General features: G+C 40.9%; 1 protein-coding gene across 6 annotated transcripts in view; it reads left to right on the top strand.

The window, feature by feature from the left end:
* GSK3B (glycogen synthase kinase 3 beta) overlaps positions 1 to 16,467 on the top strand; it is a 184,074-nt gene that overhangs the window by 154,037 nt on the left and 13,570 nt on the right. For 3 of the 6 annotated variants that reach the window (XM_043512569.1, XM_043512573.1, XM_043512565.1), the window contains exons 8-9: positions 9,431 to 9,617; positions 14,623 to 14,721. In XM_043512569.1, coding sequence (XP_043368504.1) covers positions 9,431 to 9,617; positions 14,623 to 14,721 — 286 coding nt within the window. Of the gene's footprint in view, positions 1 to 7,373; positions 7,413 to 9,430; positions 9,618 to 14,622; positions 14,722 to 16,467 lie in introns of all 6 variants that reach the window. The other 3 variants (XM_043512550.1, XM_043512558.1, XM_043512581.1) reach the window with 2 other exon arrangements.

The raw sequence follows: 16,467 nt of genomic DNA, 5'->3' as shown, positions 1-16,467 counted from the left end.
GCAAATTCTGCTATACTTCCTGTGGTTAAAAGTATGTCTCATTTGTCTGTACAGATGTAAGAGAGTAATGGAGACTGATTATTTCTTCCAAAATAATGTAGCTTTTCATAATTCTTCAACAGTTCACCTCTCCCATTTTTCATAATCCGTTATGGCTGTGCCATATTTCCATAGTTATTTTGCCCCTGCTTTTTAGTCTAACGGTGAAAATAACAGTATTTGAAATAAGTAAAAAAACCACTTAAGTTTTACTGGGAAGTTCAGGCCATCCTACTTTGTGTGTAGGGGACAATGATTTTGTCAGTGAGTTTCCTGTTTCCACCTGTTCCTTTAGAGTGATGTAAAACAAACTAAATTGTCAGGTAAGAAATTATCCTTTTCCTGCCCAATACTGTCAAAAAGAAATTGCCAGTTTTTTGGGTGTGTAACAAAAAAAAAAAATACACCATTCAATTTTTTTTGTTAATTACTATAATATTAAAGATGTGACTTGCGTCCTCATGAACAAGGAAATTCAAAGTTTGGTGTGAAATGTCCTCTGTAATTTACTTCCTGCTTTGCCTTTATATTGCAGCACATATAGTTTAGTGCTTCTCAGCCAATGATTGTGCCTTTCCTGGAAAGGCTCTGAGCAGTTCAGATTGAGTGTCCTAACTGAAATATAAAAAAGGAATTCTTTTCTTACTTTATATCATTTTCATTTAAGATTTGGCAGAAGCTGAACAGCGTACTGGGTAATGAATATTTCTTTGAGAACTTGGCAAAAGTAAAACATACTATGGAAATGATCCAGTCACAAGTTTGTGGTCTGTTGATTGGAGATTAAGTATGCAACTCAAGATTCTGGTTCTGATCCCAGTCCTGTACTGACTTACTTGTAAGTCACTTAAGCCTGGATCCTCTCAGAGAGAGTGAAAATGACTCAGTAGCCCTGTGATTAGGGCACCTACGTGGGAGGTGGGAGACCCAGGGTCCAGTCTCGCTGCTCCAATCAATCTTTTGTTATCCAAAGAGGAACAGGTTCAACAGGAGTGACTGAGGGAGCAGCATGCCACAATCTCCCATAGCTCCCTGGTTAGGGCACTCCCCTGAGAGGTGGGAGACCCCTGTTCAAATCCTCTCTTCTCTTCTGGCAGAGGAGGGAATTGGGTCTCTGACATCCCAGGCAAGTGTTCTGACCTGTAGGCTAAAAGTTACAAATTGGGCACCATCCCCCAGCTCTCCCTCTGACTGGCTGGGTTTTGAATGGGACCCAATCTGGTAGGCGGCTTCTGAGCGCACCTAGTGGATCAGGCCCTACACGTGACTTAGGTGGATGAGTGCCTATCTTCCCCCCTTCCTTCCTCCCCCCACTTCATGTTTGTGAATTGGGGGCTTAGGTGGGAAATAAGTGTCTGGTGCCTAGAGTTGAGGCAGTAATGCTAGAAATTTAGGCTCCAAAGGAACTTTTGCTCTGAAAACTTAAGTGCCAAGTGAGTGTAGGCACCTACAGGGTTCAGCAGGAATTTTGTGAATTGCTGTGGAAGTAAAACTATGAGTGCCTAAGTACCTTTGCAGATTGGGCCTGTAACACTCACTCTCTACCTCATTTTTTCCTATCTGAGTATAAAGAATGGTATCTCACAGGCATTTTATGACTTGCAAAGCACTTTCTATAATGTTTCATCCAAGAATACTCCTCAAAGTATTAAATATTAAATTTTTAAAACAAAGGGGGAAATAACTTATATGTTCAAAATGCACCATGGGCGGGGGGGAGGGGGTGTCCTTAAGAAGGTTTCTTGTTTTAACCCTTTTAAAAAAATATTTTCATCATGTTGCAGGCATTATGTACCTCAGAGAGTCATCCAGGAACAGTATTTCAGAAAATTGTCTTTGGAGTAGTTTTCAAATTCTTCTGCAGTTCCAAAATACAATGACTGGTTCATTCAGGGGACAAAACTTCAACCTTAACTTTGAATTTCCTTGTGTTGACTGAAGCTCAACTCTAACACTGCCATCCTTATAGATCTTTTTTTCATTTGCATTTTTTTCTGTGAATGTGGTTTGTTTACTGGAAGTCTTTTAAAATTACACTTCTCTTAGTGGGAGCTTTTGAGAGTTGCTTTTTGTTCTAGAATTGTGATAGTTACACTGTGAAATTGCTTTTAAAGTCAGCGCCCCAGTATCATCAAAGAAACCCTCAGAGAAAATGGTTAGCCCTAATGTGTAATAAAGGGTTTTCCATTCAGATTTGCTCCGTGTAAGCTAAAAAGCTTGTCTCCCTCACCGACAAAAGTTGATCCAGTGTAAGATATTACCTCATCCACCTTCTCTCTCAATTCTGATAGAAGTGTGTGGGAAACCTTGATAAATTTCCTTCCTTCTAGTGAGATCAGTGGTGCTGAATCCTTAATCTTCACAGAACTTTATCAAATAGGGAGTAGATGTGTCAGGGAACTGATAATGCAATCCTGAGCCATTCATTTTTAGAGTACGAGTTCGAATGTGGCCTCCAACTGTAGCAACTGAAAGCTGTTACTAGCTGACAGCTTCTTTGGTGGCCTGTGTGAAATGAATTGATCTCTTAAACACTTCATAATTGACATCCTCATAGACAGTCTTGACAGACACAGTGATGAAAGATACTGAACTGCCCTCTATAAAATGATTCCTCCAAGTTAGGGGTAAGAGTGATAATTGTATAGTGGGGTATAGTGGAGAAGCAGGGAAGCTTACAATGCTACTATATCGCACCTGTTCTTTGGATAGATGCCTGCAGTCTCCAGGGCTGCAAATATGGCATTTATAAAACAAACCAAAAAAATGCTGCACACATTAAGTAATTTTCCTCTGAAAGTTTATCATTTCTCCTTTCTTGTTAAACCAAACACAGCACCAGTCCAGAGTGTAAAAACCCAAACAAATGCATGCCAAAATGTCACTTTTTTCAATGGGATTTTTGCACTTACTACATCTAGCAAAAGAAAATTAGCAACTAGTTGAACATTCAGGCTTTTGGAAGGAGTGGGTGGGGAAGAAGCTTGCTCTGTTGATCTAATATAAAAATCTTTCCAAAGAGACTTGGATAAAATGTTGTTCTCTTCCCTCCCGATTCCACCACATTGACTATTAAAAATTAGCAGACAGACTCTGAGGAGTTGTACAACAAATATGAGCCTGGATCTGTGTTGGTGCTTCTTGGGAAAACCTATGAACTCTTGAAGGTGAAGATAAATGCTTAACGGTGATGTCAGAAACTTGACCTAACGTTCTGTACCAGATGACTGGAGGATAGCTAATGTGATGCCAGGTTTTTTTAAAAGGCTCCAGAGGTGATCCTGGCAATTACAGGCCAGTAAGCCTAACTTCAGTACCAGGCAAATTGGTTGAAACTATAGTAAAAAACAGAATTATCCGACACACAGATGAACACAATTTGTTGGGGAAGAGTCAACATGTTTTTTTGCCTCACCAATCTACTAGAATTCTTCGAGGGGGGTCAACAAGCATGTGGACAAAGGTGATATAGTGTACTTAGATTTTCAGAAAGCCTTTGACAAGGTCCTCACCTGAGGCTCTTAAGCAAAGCAGGCTGTCATGGGATAAGAGGGAAAGTCCTCTCATAGATCAATAACTGGTTAAAGACAGGAAACAAAGGGTAAGAGTGAATGGAGAGAGGTAAATAGTGACAGGTTTCAGATTAGCAGCCGTGTTAGTCTGTATTCGCAAAAAGAAAAGCGGTAAATTTGTTAGTCTCTAAGGTGCCACAAGTACTCCTTTTCTTTTTAGGTAAATATTGGTGTCTCTCAGGGATCTGTACTGGGACCAGTACTGTTCAACATATTAATAAATGATCTGGAAAAAGGGGTAAACAGTGAGGTGGCAAAATTTGGAGATAATATAATACTACTCAAGATCATGCAGACTGTGAAGACTTACAAAGGGATCTCACAAAACTGAGTGACTCGGCAACAACGTGGCAGATGAAATTCAGTGATAATAAATTCAAAGTAATGCACACTGGAAAACATAATCCCAACCATGCATATAAAGTGATGGAGTATAAATTAGCTGTTACCACTCAAGAAAGAGATCTTGAAGTCATTGTGGATAGTTCTCTGAAAACATCCATTCAATGTGCTGCAGCAGTCAAAAAAGCTAACAGAATGTTGGGATCGTCAGGAAAGGGATAGATAATGAGACAAAAAGTATCATATTGCCTCTATATGAATCCATGGTACACCTACATCTTGAATATTGCATGACGATGTGGTCGCCCCATCTCAAAAAAGATATATTGGAATTGGGGAAAAGGACAACAAAAATGATTAGGGGTATGAAACAGCTTCCGTATGAGGAGAGATTAATAAGACTGGGACTTTTCAGCCTGGAAAAGAGACAACTAAGGGGGATATGATAGAGAATCTATAAAATCATGACTATCATGGAGAAAATAAATAAAGAAGTGTTATTTACTCCTTCTCATAACACATGAACTAAGGTCACTAAATTAAATTAAGAGGCAGCAAGTTTAAAACAAACAAAAGGAAGTATTTCTTCACACAATACACACCTTTGCCAGAGGATGCAGTGAAGGCCAAGACTAGATGAGTCCATCAATGGCTATTAGCCAGGATAGGCAGGGATGCAAAACCATGCTCTGAAATGTCCCTAGACTCTGTTTGCCAGAAGCCGGGAATGGGCGACAGGGGATGGATTGCCTGTTCAGTTCATTCCCTCTGAAGCACCTGGCATTGGCCACTGTCAGAAGAGAGGACACTTGGCTAGGTGGACCATTGGTCTGACCCAGTATGGTCGTTCTTATGCAATATCACCATAGTGATTTTTAATAAGCCTCTGCTTTCTTGGGTGTCACAGCATGCTAACAGTTGCCACAATCTGCATGCAAAACACATTGTCACTGATGGCATGAAATAATGTCTTGTAATACATATGAGGATAGACGAGCACGTTGGGGTAACATTGTCAAGCCTCGGATTCGGTGCTTAATTATACAGAGAAAAAGAGAATTCCATGTTGTGCATGGAAAAAAGTCTGTTATAAGAATGTCAATGACTGAAAGTCAGACTAGCCATTTGGTTAAAACAATACATTGCCAGTACCCCTTGTGGTCTGGTTTGAGAGCTGAATGCTGATTGAGTAAAGCAAGATGTGTGTCCATCCTAAGCCCCATCTGTCCTCTTTCTTCCCACTCTCACTGTAGAAAGATTTTAAAATCAGGCAGGTCATCAGCATTGTTGACCAACTGCAGCTACTTTAAATTGAGAAGATTAAAAATGAATATGCTGCTTCTGCACAAAGACTTCACAAAAGTTTTCACCTTTTGAGGAATGGAACAAGGTGTCATATTAGAGACATTTAACTTGGCAATGGTTTTTGAAAGGTCTACGATGATTGCCAGTCTCCGAAAAGCGATTAGTGAAATGCACGTTGATCACAGTGTATGTTAGGAAGGAGGGTCCATTTGGAAGAGGCAGCAAACTTGGTTTTCTTATTTAACCATGAAGGTTTATTAGCATTTGAACATCAACAACTTGAAAAAAGGAAGAAATAGCATTGTATTCCAGCTTTTTGATATAGTATAGAGTCATTGGAGAGTGGAAGGAAAAAGCTGTATGGCTGTTCAGATGACTTTACGTGTGCATTGTACACAAAAATTTTCACGGGGTTTGTAACTCAGCCATAAAAAATGCAATAGTAGCTGAAATTCTGGCAAGCGAGGTCTCAGCCTGAAAATGATTGTTTTGGGAAATTTAGTTTGAGTCATACAAGTGCAAATTCTGCTTGAAAAATGTTATCTGTAAAGACCATTTTTTGCATTTGTTTATCTCCAAAACATGTTCATTTTTGAAAATGAAATTTACTAGTCTGTCCCTACTGTGGACATCTCAGCTTGAAAAAAGGAGTAATTTCGTTTTATAAAAATGAATTGCTGCGCAGGTGGGGTAATATTTGATCACTTTAAAAGTTCCTGTCAGTGGTTTTTTTTGTTTTGTTTTTTGGTTTTGGTTTTTGTTTTTTTGTTTTTGTTTTTTTCTATCTGTGGCCTTGCTGTGCATTTTGCCCAGCCATATTTAGTCTGCATACTAAATGTTAGTCTCCCCAACTATATTTACTTTGTGAACTTAGCTTTTTTCCCCCCTTCACCCAGATGTATTGTAAACTGACGTAGATTTTACTCTGACGGGCCGGATTTTAGTCCGTGCACTAAATTTTAGTCCGCAGACTAAAAAATAATCCGCGGATTATTTACTAAAATCAATTCCCTCACTGAAAACTACATTAAGACTGTTTAACTGTCTCACCAGGAACATAAGAGTGAGGGAGTTCACAGCTAATGGTGAGTCACGTCCGTCCTTTAGGCACTTAGGCACAATAGAGCACTGACACCCACCCAGCTTTCAGGATGTGCCCCATTGTGCTTCAGTGTTGGCATACTTACTGTTGTGCACTTCACCTGTAACTGTGACTGTCCCTTGCTCTTCATGTTTAATGTTGTGCCCTTTTGTGTAGTTCTTGGTGGGCGAATTAGTCAGAATTTCTGGTGGAACTGTGTTGAATTACTATAGCTAAAAGATGCAGGTTTTTGCTTTAAGTAATGGGTGCAAGGATATGAGGGGGAAAAGCCCACAATAAAGTGAGAAAATTAAGTCCATACCCTCACTCCTGAGGAGACATGTCCAGTTCCTGAAGAATCCTAAAGAGATAACATCATCAAAACAAATCCATTGGTGGGGAAGTCAATCCAAAATGGAGAATAATCCGCGGCGGCCTGATACACTCATAGCTCTCACAAATTTAAAACAGCCAAATTACAAATACAAATTAAAACTTCTTCTTTTCTCTTCAGCAGAAATTATAAATTGGTTTTTTAAAAAATTTTCACATTGTGTCTCTGGGACAGATTTACAGAGGAAAAATATGTAGTCTGTGCATGAGGGATGCACACACTAAGACAAACTAATTCAGCCCCGTTGTCTATGGACATTTATATCCAGGACAGAGAGGACTGCAAATTGCTTAAGATGGCAGCTCAGTTACCCTTTTCTTTCTAGTTAGAATTTTGATTTCAACTTTTTTTGTTATTTATTTTTTTAGTAAACGCACTGGCATTGGAACATAAATTAACATAGAAATGTTTCTATACTATGCCTCACCATTGCACAATCAATTTTTTTGGCATACACTGTGGTCAAGTTGGACTTGCTGCTATGGAGAGTGATGTTTAAAGTTTCTAATTGTATAAACATTTTCTATGTCCCCCACGCCATGGATTTCTTATAATATTGGATATATTTTTCCTTGCTGGACTATTCTCTTTTGGATTGACTCCCCCTGTTTGGATTATTTCACTGCATTATCATCTTTAGGACTCGTCAGGAACAGGACATTTCACCTCAGGAGTGCGGGTATGTACTTAAATATTTTTTCAAATTATTAGGGCTAGTCTTGAAAAGAGGAGAGAGAAAAGCTAAAAGTGGAAAAGTTGGGTTAAAACAGCCACACATCAGCTAGCAGCCAGGTGAATATTTTCCCCGTGTCATACAAGAAGGTAATGATTAGATAGACGTAGATCTGCACACGTTTCACTTTTTATTACTCTTTATTTGTGGAGGGTGGGTATTTGTGTGGGGTTTTTTGGTTTTTCAGTTTCTGGCGTATAGATTATTGTAGTAATTGCTTATTTTGAGTGCCTCATTCCCAGTCCAGAGGGAGGCTGAGCAGTTGTTTCTTAAATTCTATAAATGTTGACAGAGGTTCACTGACCTGAAAGATGAAGAATTTAAGGGAGTGGGGGGTGAGAGGGATTCCTTTGTTAAAGGGCAGATTTCAGTGGTTCTCTGTTTTCTATCTTCATTTAATAAAAGGAGACTGTCCTGTTCTCGGTGGGCTGTCACTTGGGAATCTTATGCCACTGCACCACCCTTGTATTGTGGTCAGTAATCCAAACTCTGGAGACAATGGGTTTTGACACTGAATGTAAATAACCTCCATCTATCCTTCCCCCTAAAAATATACACATAGCTACTTCAAGCATGGAAGTAATTAGAACTGACTGCAGGGGCTACAGCATTTGGGCTTTAGTGCCAAACAGAAGGTTTTTCTTTCATTACTGGAGTGCCCACGGTATCTTCCCAGCAACCTGAACAAATTCTGCTCTTTTAGTACCTTAACTCTTTGACTCCAGGAGTCAGGATTCCCTGACATGATGAGTTAGTACAGAATGCATTAGAACTAACTTAGGTGCTCCTGACCCAGCTGGGCACCAAGGGGTTTAAAAAAAAAAATCAGTCAATTGTTGTCAGTGACCTGATTAATTTTAATTAATATAATCATAAATGTCTTCAGTTTAAAATCTACTGAAGCAGAGCCTGTCCAGGTGCCTGGGGCTGCAGTCAGTTAGCATATGATATATAGGTCATTCCTTGGTGCTAGGTGGTTTGGGTTCACCTGCATAGGTGCAAAAGCATTTTGGATTAGCTCAATTGCATCAAAAATGCTGACATCGGAATTTAACACTTCCACCCCACCTCTCACCACGCTTCTTCCTGGCCTATATTCCACGTGCAACAGAGTGAACGGAAACTGCTCGAGCAGCGTGTTAAGGACATGGATGTGACTGTCCAATTTTGCCTTGAATGTAATGTGATGGGGAAGGCAGATTTGGGGTGTCATTCTGGCTATGTAGGACCATTTTTTAAAGGATCTGAACTACAACTTCAAGGAAGAAATGCTGTGAACTCTGTGGTTTATATCCTCAAGGTAAACTTCTGAGACAGTCAAATAGCTTTCTCACTTATCACCTTTTAGTGTTATCACAAACTCCAAATGTGCAGGAATTATCCCTGTTAATTAGTATGAATCACTTAACACAATAATGTCAAGAAGAAGCACCTGTAAACTTGAAGTAGAGAGCTTTTCTGCACCAAACCTGTTCATTTCCAAACTTGAACAGTGTCATCCATAGCAATAATCTGACCAACTTGCCTGCAAAAATCCACATTAGGGGGGAAAATCATTTGTTTGCTGCCAAAATTAACAGTGGCAACCTTTTTAATTTTAACTTTCAGTGAATCCTGCTCATTTGCACCCCTCTCCCTATCATATTCATGGCTGATTTCATCCAGTGTGTTTGTTGTCATATGATCAATGAATTTTCCTTTAATTCTTAAAGTTGTTTCTCTGAGCTCTCCCATGCAGCCTTTCACTAGCATTGCACCTTCACTCACACAGCAAAATCCTTTGCACTTAACCTTTTCAACCCCAGAAGCTGGATTCTCCCATCCCAATACCTGAGGACCCGTTATATTAGCACAAATAGCATTTAGTTTCAACTCACTAGGCACTGAGCAATTTAATTTCTCAGACTTGCTGCAGTAATAAAAAAGAAACAAGCCCAAACAATCTGTCTCTTGTTTTTCTGTAGGTCTTCCGACCCCGCACTCCACCAGAAGCAATCGCACTATGTAGCCGTCTGCTGGAGTACACCCCCACTGCCCGCCTGACTCCCCTGGAAGCATGTGCACACTCTTTCTTCGATGAACTACGGGACCCAAATGTCAAACTACCCAATGGGCGAGAGAAACCTGCACTCTTCAACTTCACCACTCAAGGTAGCCTGTGAGCGTTGAGGAGCCTTCCGCTGGGAAGAAGCACTGTGCCAAAAGTTCTGTCATACAAATGCCATTCCCCCAGTAGTAAAATCAAGAGGTGGGGCAAGAACATGGACCCGTTGTATAGCCAGTGATCATTCTCAAAAATGGACTGCATCAGCTTCGGGAGAGGGGAGGAAAGGGTTATGAAATCGTTATCCTCTTGCATTATTGATTCAAACTCAGTCCACGGGACTGGAAGTCATTACTGTCTGATTGCATAAAGTAAGTTTGCAGCTTCAGGTCCTAGTGTCCATAGTCCAAGTGACACCTTTGTTTGGAGTCTCTCCACAAAGGTTGAGGACCCGGTGGACCATGGAGACTGAATTGCTTTCTAAAGGTGACCCTGTTCCATCATGTTTGAAACAGGTTGTTGGGAAGCAATGTGGGAAAGCTTGCACGGCTGCTGCCAAGACTGTCTGGTCTTGGGGTGGGGCAAATATGGAGTCCTTAGTTCTCCAGGGCTGTAAATACTATATCCGTCATCCAGCAGTAAGAACTTTTGAGGAAGTTACTTTTTAAATTACACAGCATGACCCTGAAATGTTTCATGTTGAACTATCTGCGGCCATACCAGTACCAAATTAGCCATCCTTGTCTCCTCTTCCCCCCAAAAAATGTACGTGCAAAGCTTGCATCCTTTACATCATTTATTCTCTCCGTTCACATTTGATAAGTCTTCAGGGTTGGTCTGGTTAAGTATGGAGTGCAAGAAATGTGGTGTACAAGCTTGTTAGTGTTGTAGTGTAGTTTTCTAAATAAATAGCTGCAAGCCCTTAGCATTAAGGCAGGGAAGAATCCCTATGCATTGTTACCTGCTAGGAATCCGTTCCCATTCCAGTTCAGCTCGTGTAGTTTAAGCACTGATGCCTGCTCTGTAGTGAGTGCAAAATCCACCTTCTTATGCTTGAAACAGAGTCCTGTCCATGCTCCCAACTTTGAAAAATGGTGCCCTGTTGTAACTCAGATAACTGAGTTTGTGTCCATACGATGTAACTTTTAAACCATGCTACCACTTTAGTTCAAGCTCTGCCAGGGAGCGTAAACACAAACGTAGTCTTTCGACTTAACATGATTCACACTACCCATGTGGGAAGTGCACTGCATTGGATGTACCAAAACATCTCCCAGAGAGAGAGAGAGAGAGAGAGAGAGTGGACAGGCTAAACCAATATGGAATGTAGTTTTAATAACACACACAGGGCCAATTTACATTATAAGGGGAGACTGTTGTACTGTTTAGTCCTGCTAGATCTGTAAAAATCATTGTCCACACACAAGATTGTGCAAGTGTTGCTAGTATTGTTGAAATTGCACAACCTCCCACGTCACTTTGAGCAGGGGGTTGGACTAGATGACCTCCTGAGGTCTCCTCCAACCCTAACGTTCTATGGTCCTGTGATCACCTCCATCCACAATTGTTTACGCATTTTTGTCGCCCTGAACTACCAGTGTTGTAACGGATCCTACCAGCTCAGTCCCACCAAGGCATCTGATATTTCTGTTACTATTGTGCTGTGTTAGTTTACTAGTTACTAGTATGAAGTTTTGCAGTTGAACCAGCAGATAAGAAAATGATTTTCTGCCTCTGACACAACTGCCATTTTGCCAGTGTCTTTTTTAGGCAGTAAAGAGCAGTCAGGTGTATTATTAAGCATTAGCAAATCTTTAATCAAAAAGTTTCATTTGAAATCTGTCTTTCCACATAACTAGAAATCTTCGCACTATAACCTTTTGAGTACTATGCAGGTCCAGTTCACTTTCAGACAAAATAGCTTGGCTTGGAAAGGGGTGCAGTCTGAAATGTATGGGGGCTGAAAACTCTGAAGGGCTTGTCTACGTTGAGAAGAAATTATTGCAGTGACATAATTGCGTAAAAAGTTTGGTCCTCTCACTTGTCCTGGTTTAGCAATGTTTGCACTTGCGGCAAACAGGTCTTAAAACTGTAGTTTTAACAATGCATTCTGGGATTCCTGAAGTAACTAACCCATTGATATTGGGAACAGGGGCTACTGGGCAATTTCTAAACAACAAGACATTGCATTGGGATGGAGCTAGGGGGACAAGCTGAACTGTTATATCTGTAATGTTTGACTCCTTTTTCCTTGATGGGGATATAGCTCTGTAAACTGCCCTGATTCTGCTAGAACTGAACTAAAGACATGGTCCCAGTTGTGGCAGCCAGTCCTTGTAAGATGTCTTGGACAATTGTGTGTGGACAGGAGATGCTGAAGTCTTTGCAATCTAAAGGCTTTCCAGGCAATGGGCTTCTTACAGCCATATTTAGTTTATTTATTTACAGATTGTAGAGAGGGCTTCAGAGTCCTGAGTTGGGAATTTGATTCAGTTAGGCATCCTAAAGTTAAGGTTCTTTTTCATATCTTGGGCTGAAAATCTTCTGAGAGAGAACGGAGGCAGACAGGCTGCAGATAATACAAATCCAGCCATTCCCTGCAGTATTTTGGCATGTCCAGTATTGGGCAGAACCAGGAGGTGTGTTGCATCTAAACACAAATGAGAAAACACATATTTAATCAAGTTTTTAACCAAATCTTCAATTCTATTTCAAAAAATTGCAGTTTGTTTTGGGTCATTTATTTTCTCTGTTTTGATCCATCCCTCTCTAGTTGAAATACTGTGGTATTCACATCATCCTGAATTTAGATTCCTGGATACAATGGGGAGGGTGCGGGCCTCTTCTGCCTATTATCTCTATTCCCTAGTGTAGCTTCTAACATGTTTGCACTTCTAGTAGATTTTTCTGTCTGAACCACAGGTGGGAAGATGCTTAGTGAGTGAAAGTGGCTATTCTGCCAGTGTGAGCTGAGTTCTTTAATGACTGGATGCCAGAAGAATCACAGGGGAATGGGAGCTCTGTTGACTCATTGTAGTTATACTAGGTCAGCCATACCTTTTAGACACTGGGAGTGTGGTTATAGACACTTGGCTGCAATACATTTTAGCTGGATGTGCTATCTCTAAAACACTACCATCAAGGGGTACTATGTCAAGCAAAATGAATGACATTTTTGCTGTGCTCTTGGTAGGGTAAGTGTCCATATTTCCCCTTCATTTCCCTGTTGGATTATATGCCAGTGGCTAACAGAAAAGTATATTTGTTTGCACTAGGAGCTGTAGAAAGAGCGAGATACACAGTGAGTTCTCTATACCAACTGATTTAAGAAATTACTCGTGTGGGGGCGGGGAAAGAGTGGAGTAACTTCTTTGGGCATGGAGCGGCTGGTAGCCGTGTGCTCATAGTTAGATGGTGTTGGTCTGGTTTCAGTTATTGCAGTGACTCATGTTTACTTACGGCCAGTCAGAGTTTCTGTGTATTTTGTGGAAGCACAGCCCAGCACTGTACAGTTGTGAGAGGTGAGTAAGTAGTCGAAATGAGCTTTCTCCAGCTTGGCTTCTCAGTCAATTACTTTTTCTTTTTACATTATTTGTTGAGAAAAGGAAAAAAATCAAATGGACACGTCAGCCCTTATAGGCTCTAAATTCAATGTACATGTTACAGAAAAGACATAGGCTCCTTAATCTGCATAGTAGATAAAACCCAGTAGCTAGTGACAGTCATGTACAAAACCACCCTGTTTGTCTGCAGGATGATTGGACTTGGTTTCAGGACAGATTTTTCTCTCTTTATAGAGTTTATATTAACTACTGTCTGCATGCACTTCTCTCCCAGGCAAGTTCTTGCAGTGCCAAGGGTTGTCTTTCTCCTCCTTCATTGAGGTGACTGCCCCTTGCTTTATCTGGATGTGACTTCCTTTAGCAGCAATCTTTTCCACTTCTGAAACAGCCATCGGGAGGCTCTCCTTCCTCTCTGCTCCATTGCCAGCTTTGGTGTAGTACTAGAGTGATCCCCTTCAGGGCAGCCTGCCATATTATCACTTGATGACCTAGTTGGCTCCACCCCATCACACTTAGCTGATAGTATTACCACCAGTTGCCATCATAAGATGCCTGTTACTCCGATACATATTGCATCTATTTTAAATTGGGGGCCTCAGCAACTTGACTGTTCTATTTTTCTTAAGTTACGTTTTTTAGAAAGAACAGTAGTAACTTTTGTGTTCCATTTAACTGATCTTAAAATCAAACCCCTCAGCTTTTCACTGTGTCTTCAAATAATAAGAATAATCAGCCCTTCTAGGCTGCTTGGCATCATTTAAGGAGACTTAACTATGTCTCTGGTGTTGGGCTTGTAGGTCCCTGACTAGTGGAGTTTAATGCAGTGTAGTTTCACAGATTCACAGATACTAAGGTCAGAAGGGACCATTCTGATCAGTGTAGCTGTGTCGAACCCAGGGTATTAGAGGGACAAGGTGGGTGAGGTAATGGCTTTTATTGGACCATCTGTTGGCGAGAGAGAGAGACAAAGACACCGTCCCATCTCAGCAGTACAGTAGCATCTCTCGAATGCTTGTCTCTCTCTCTCTCCAACAGAAGTTGGTCCAATAAAAGCTATTATCTCACCCACTTTGTGATTCTAGTGGAGTTTCTGAGCCAAGGAACTGACTCCCCAGAGCTGTTGGCGAACCTGTAACAGTCAATGCACACAGAAGCACGTTGTTGTCATCAGCCTTCTCCTTTACGATGACTGAGTGGGTGTGTTCATGGAGGGAAAGGGTGATTCTCAGAATGAAGTCGTATTAACAGGCTGTTTCCAAGCACCAGGACTGGTTGGTGCTTTGCTTACTCCACGGTCATCTCCTTTCACAGGGAAATGGTCACTTCTTGTAGCTGATACAGAGATGCTTTCCTCTGGAAATTCCCATGCTGGTTGTCACTGTGGCTTCCTCTTGCTCATGGACATACATGGAAGTGTAATGTGACCTTGTTTATTAGGGCATGCATTTCATTGATGGTTACGTGTGCTGAGAAACCCAAGGAGTTAATCTGCATGCAGAGGTTCTGTGTGGACTATAAGCTAACTCTGTTTGTTCCACCTCCCCTCCAGAACTGTCAAGTAACACATCTTTGGCTTCGATCCTCATCCCTGCTCATGCTCGGAATCAAGCAGCTGCTTCAACCCCTACAAATGCTACAGCAGCCTCAGGTGAGAACATGCGCCTGCCTGCCTGTCTCCCTTCTCTCTCAAACTACACTCCTCCATTAAGAAGCTTGAGTAACAGACCCTGGGGTGGACGAGGAATAATTTAATTCCATTTTAAATTCAGTCTTGTTAGATTAGCTGGCTATGGGCACTTTGGCAATACTAAACTGAGTCCTAACCCAGCTCATTTTGATGATGCTTCCTGGTGTCTGTGTCTCTTTCACTCAAATTTCTAGTGTGAAGAAGTGGAACAATGAGAATAAGCTCACCTTCGAAAGATCCTCTTGGTCAGTTAATTTCTGGAACCCACAGACACTCAGCGCTAATTTTGTTGAGCTCTAAACTTTAGCTAGTTTTAGAGATGCCCAGGAAAAAGAGAAAAGATCAGTTCAGTAAATGTACCCTCATCTGAAAGGTTTATTTCCAATCAAATTTTGACTGATTGTGGATAAACAAGATTTTCTCACTAATGCAAAATATATTAGCACTTCCAAAAAGGATTACCAAGGGATTCACTTTTAGTGTATTGATTTCTGCTGCACCTAAGCAGTTACAACTTCTTATTGTGGATGCCCTTATACCAGCTTTGGGCACCAAATAATGCTCTGGCTTTTTGCCCAACCAAGAGTGGTTCTCTTCTTTGTCTCTGTCTCTTGCTGTCAGAAACTTATAAAACCTCATTACTGGCTGGAGACGCACCCTGGTGTGTTGTGATCTTGTATGAACTTACAAGTTGAGCAGTGTCAGAGCTTGGCTAAGAGATCTCCAAGGAAAACTTGGGAGTGCAAGTATGATCAAGTATGATATAGTGTTGATGATTCAAGAGAGAGGGCAGTTTTTTCTCTGAGTCAGTGCTGAGCCAATCCTCAGTATGCTCTCGGCAGTTTTGTGTGGCTGAAGGTGTTGTCTTTCAGATGAGCCGTTAAGATGTGCACAGGGTACAAAAAGTATGATTGCTTAGAGATGATGAGAAATTAACTAGTGTGAGTTCAAAAAAGCAGTGGTGTTGCTTTGTTTAGCACAGCTTTCGAAGAGCTCACATAGGGAAAAGCATTTCAGGTCAAGTCCTAAATGTGAACTGTACTCAAAAATGGCTAATTAGTGTCAGCATTTTATCCCTCCTGTTAGTAGCCACTATATTGCTGAGATGGGCCAGTGTCTTTGGTCCTCATGAGAATCTTTTGGAGCTACAGAGGAATTTTAATTTATAGTTCAATATTAGATAACTTTCGGTTACATCTTCTTAGTGTTTTTCACACGCAGCTATTTTGATGACCTTGGACCCAAACCTGTGTAGTCCTTACTCGTACAAAATTCTTGTACCAGGAGGAATTTAGCCTGAATTAAGATTTCAGGATTGGGCTCTGTTGGAAATTGTGTGAACCTGATTTGCTTTAGCTCTGGCAGTAGAATTCACTGTCTAGACCAGGTGGTGTCTCAACAAAATTTTTGGTGACCTCACAGTGTGACGGCCAACTCTTGCTTGTGACCGCTCTGACAATATTTCCTAAAATACTTAATTAACTTCAGGAAAAACAAATATGTATATTTACATGTCCAAATCATTGTTGTTGATTGATTGTAGGGTTTTTGTTTTGTTTTGTTTTTTTTGCAGACTCAATAATAAAAATAATGTACAGTTATATTTTGGTGCCCTTGCCTCCCCCAGGCCCCACTGCTTCCCCCAATTGCCCCAGGCTTCCTTCCATGGCCTCAGACCCCAGGCTTACCCCACTTCTTGCCTCTGAA

Source organism: Dermochelys coriacea, chromosome 1, assembly GCF_009764565.3.
Source record: "Dermochelys coriacea isolate rDerCor1 chromosome 1, rDerCor1.pri.v4, whole genome shotgun sequence".
Classification (NCBI taxonomy): Eukaryota; Metazoa; Chordata; order Testudines; family Dermochelyidae; genus Dermochelys; species Dermochelys coriacea.
The sequence above is the reverse complement of the archived record's forward strand: the minus strand, read 5'-3'. Positions and strand labels throughout refer to the sequence as shown.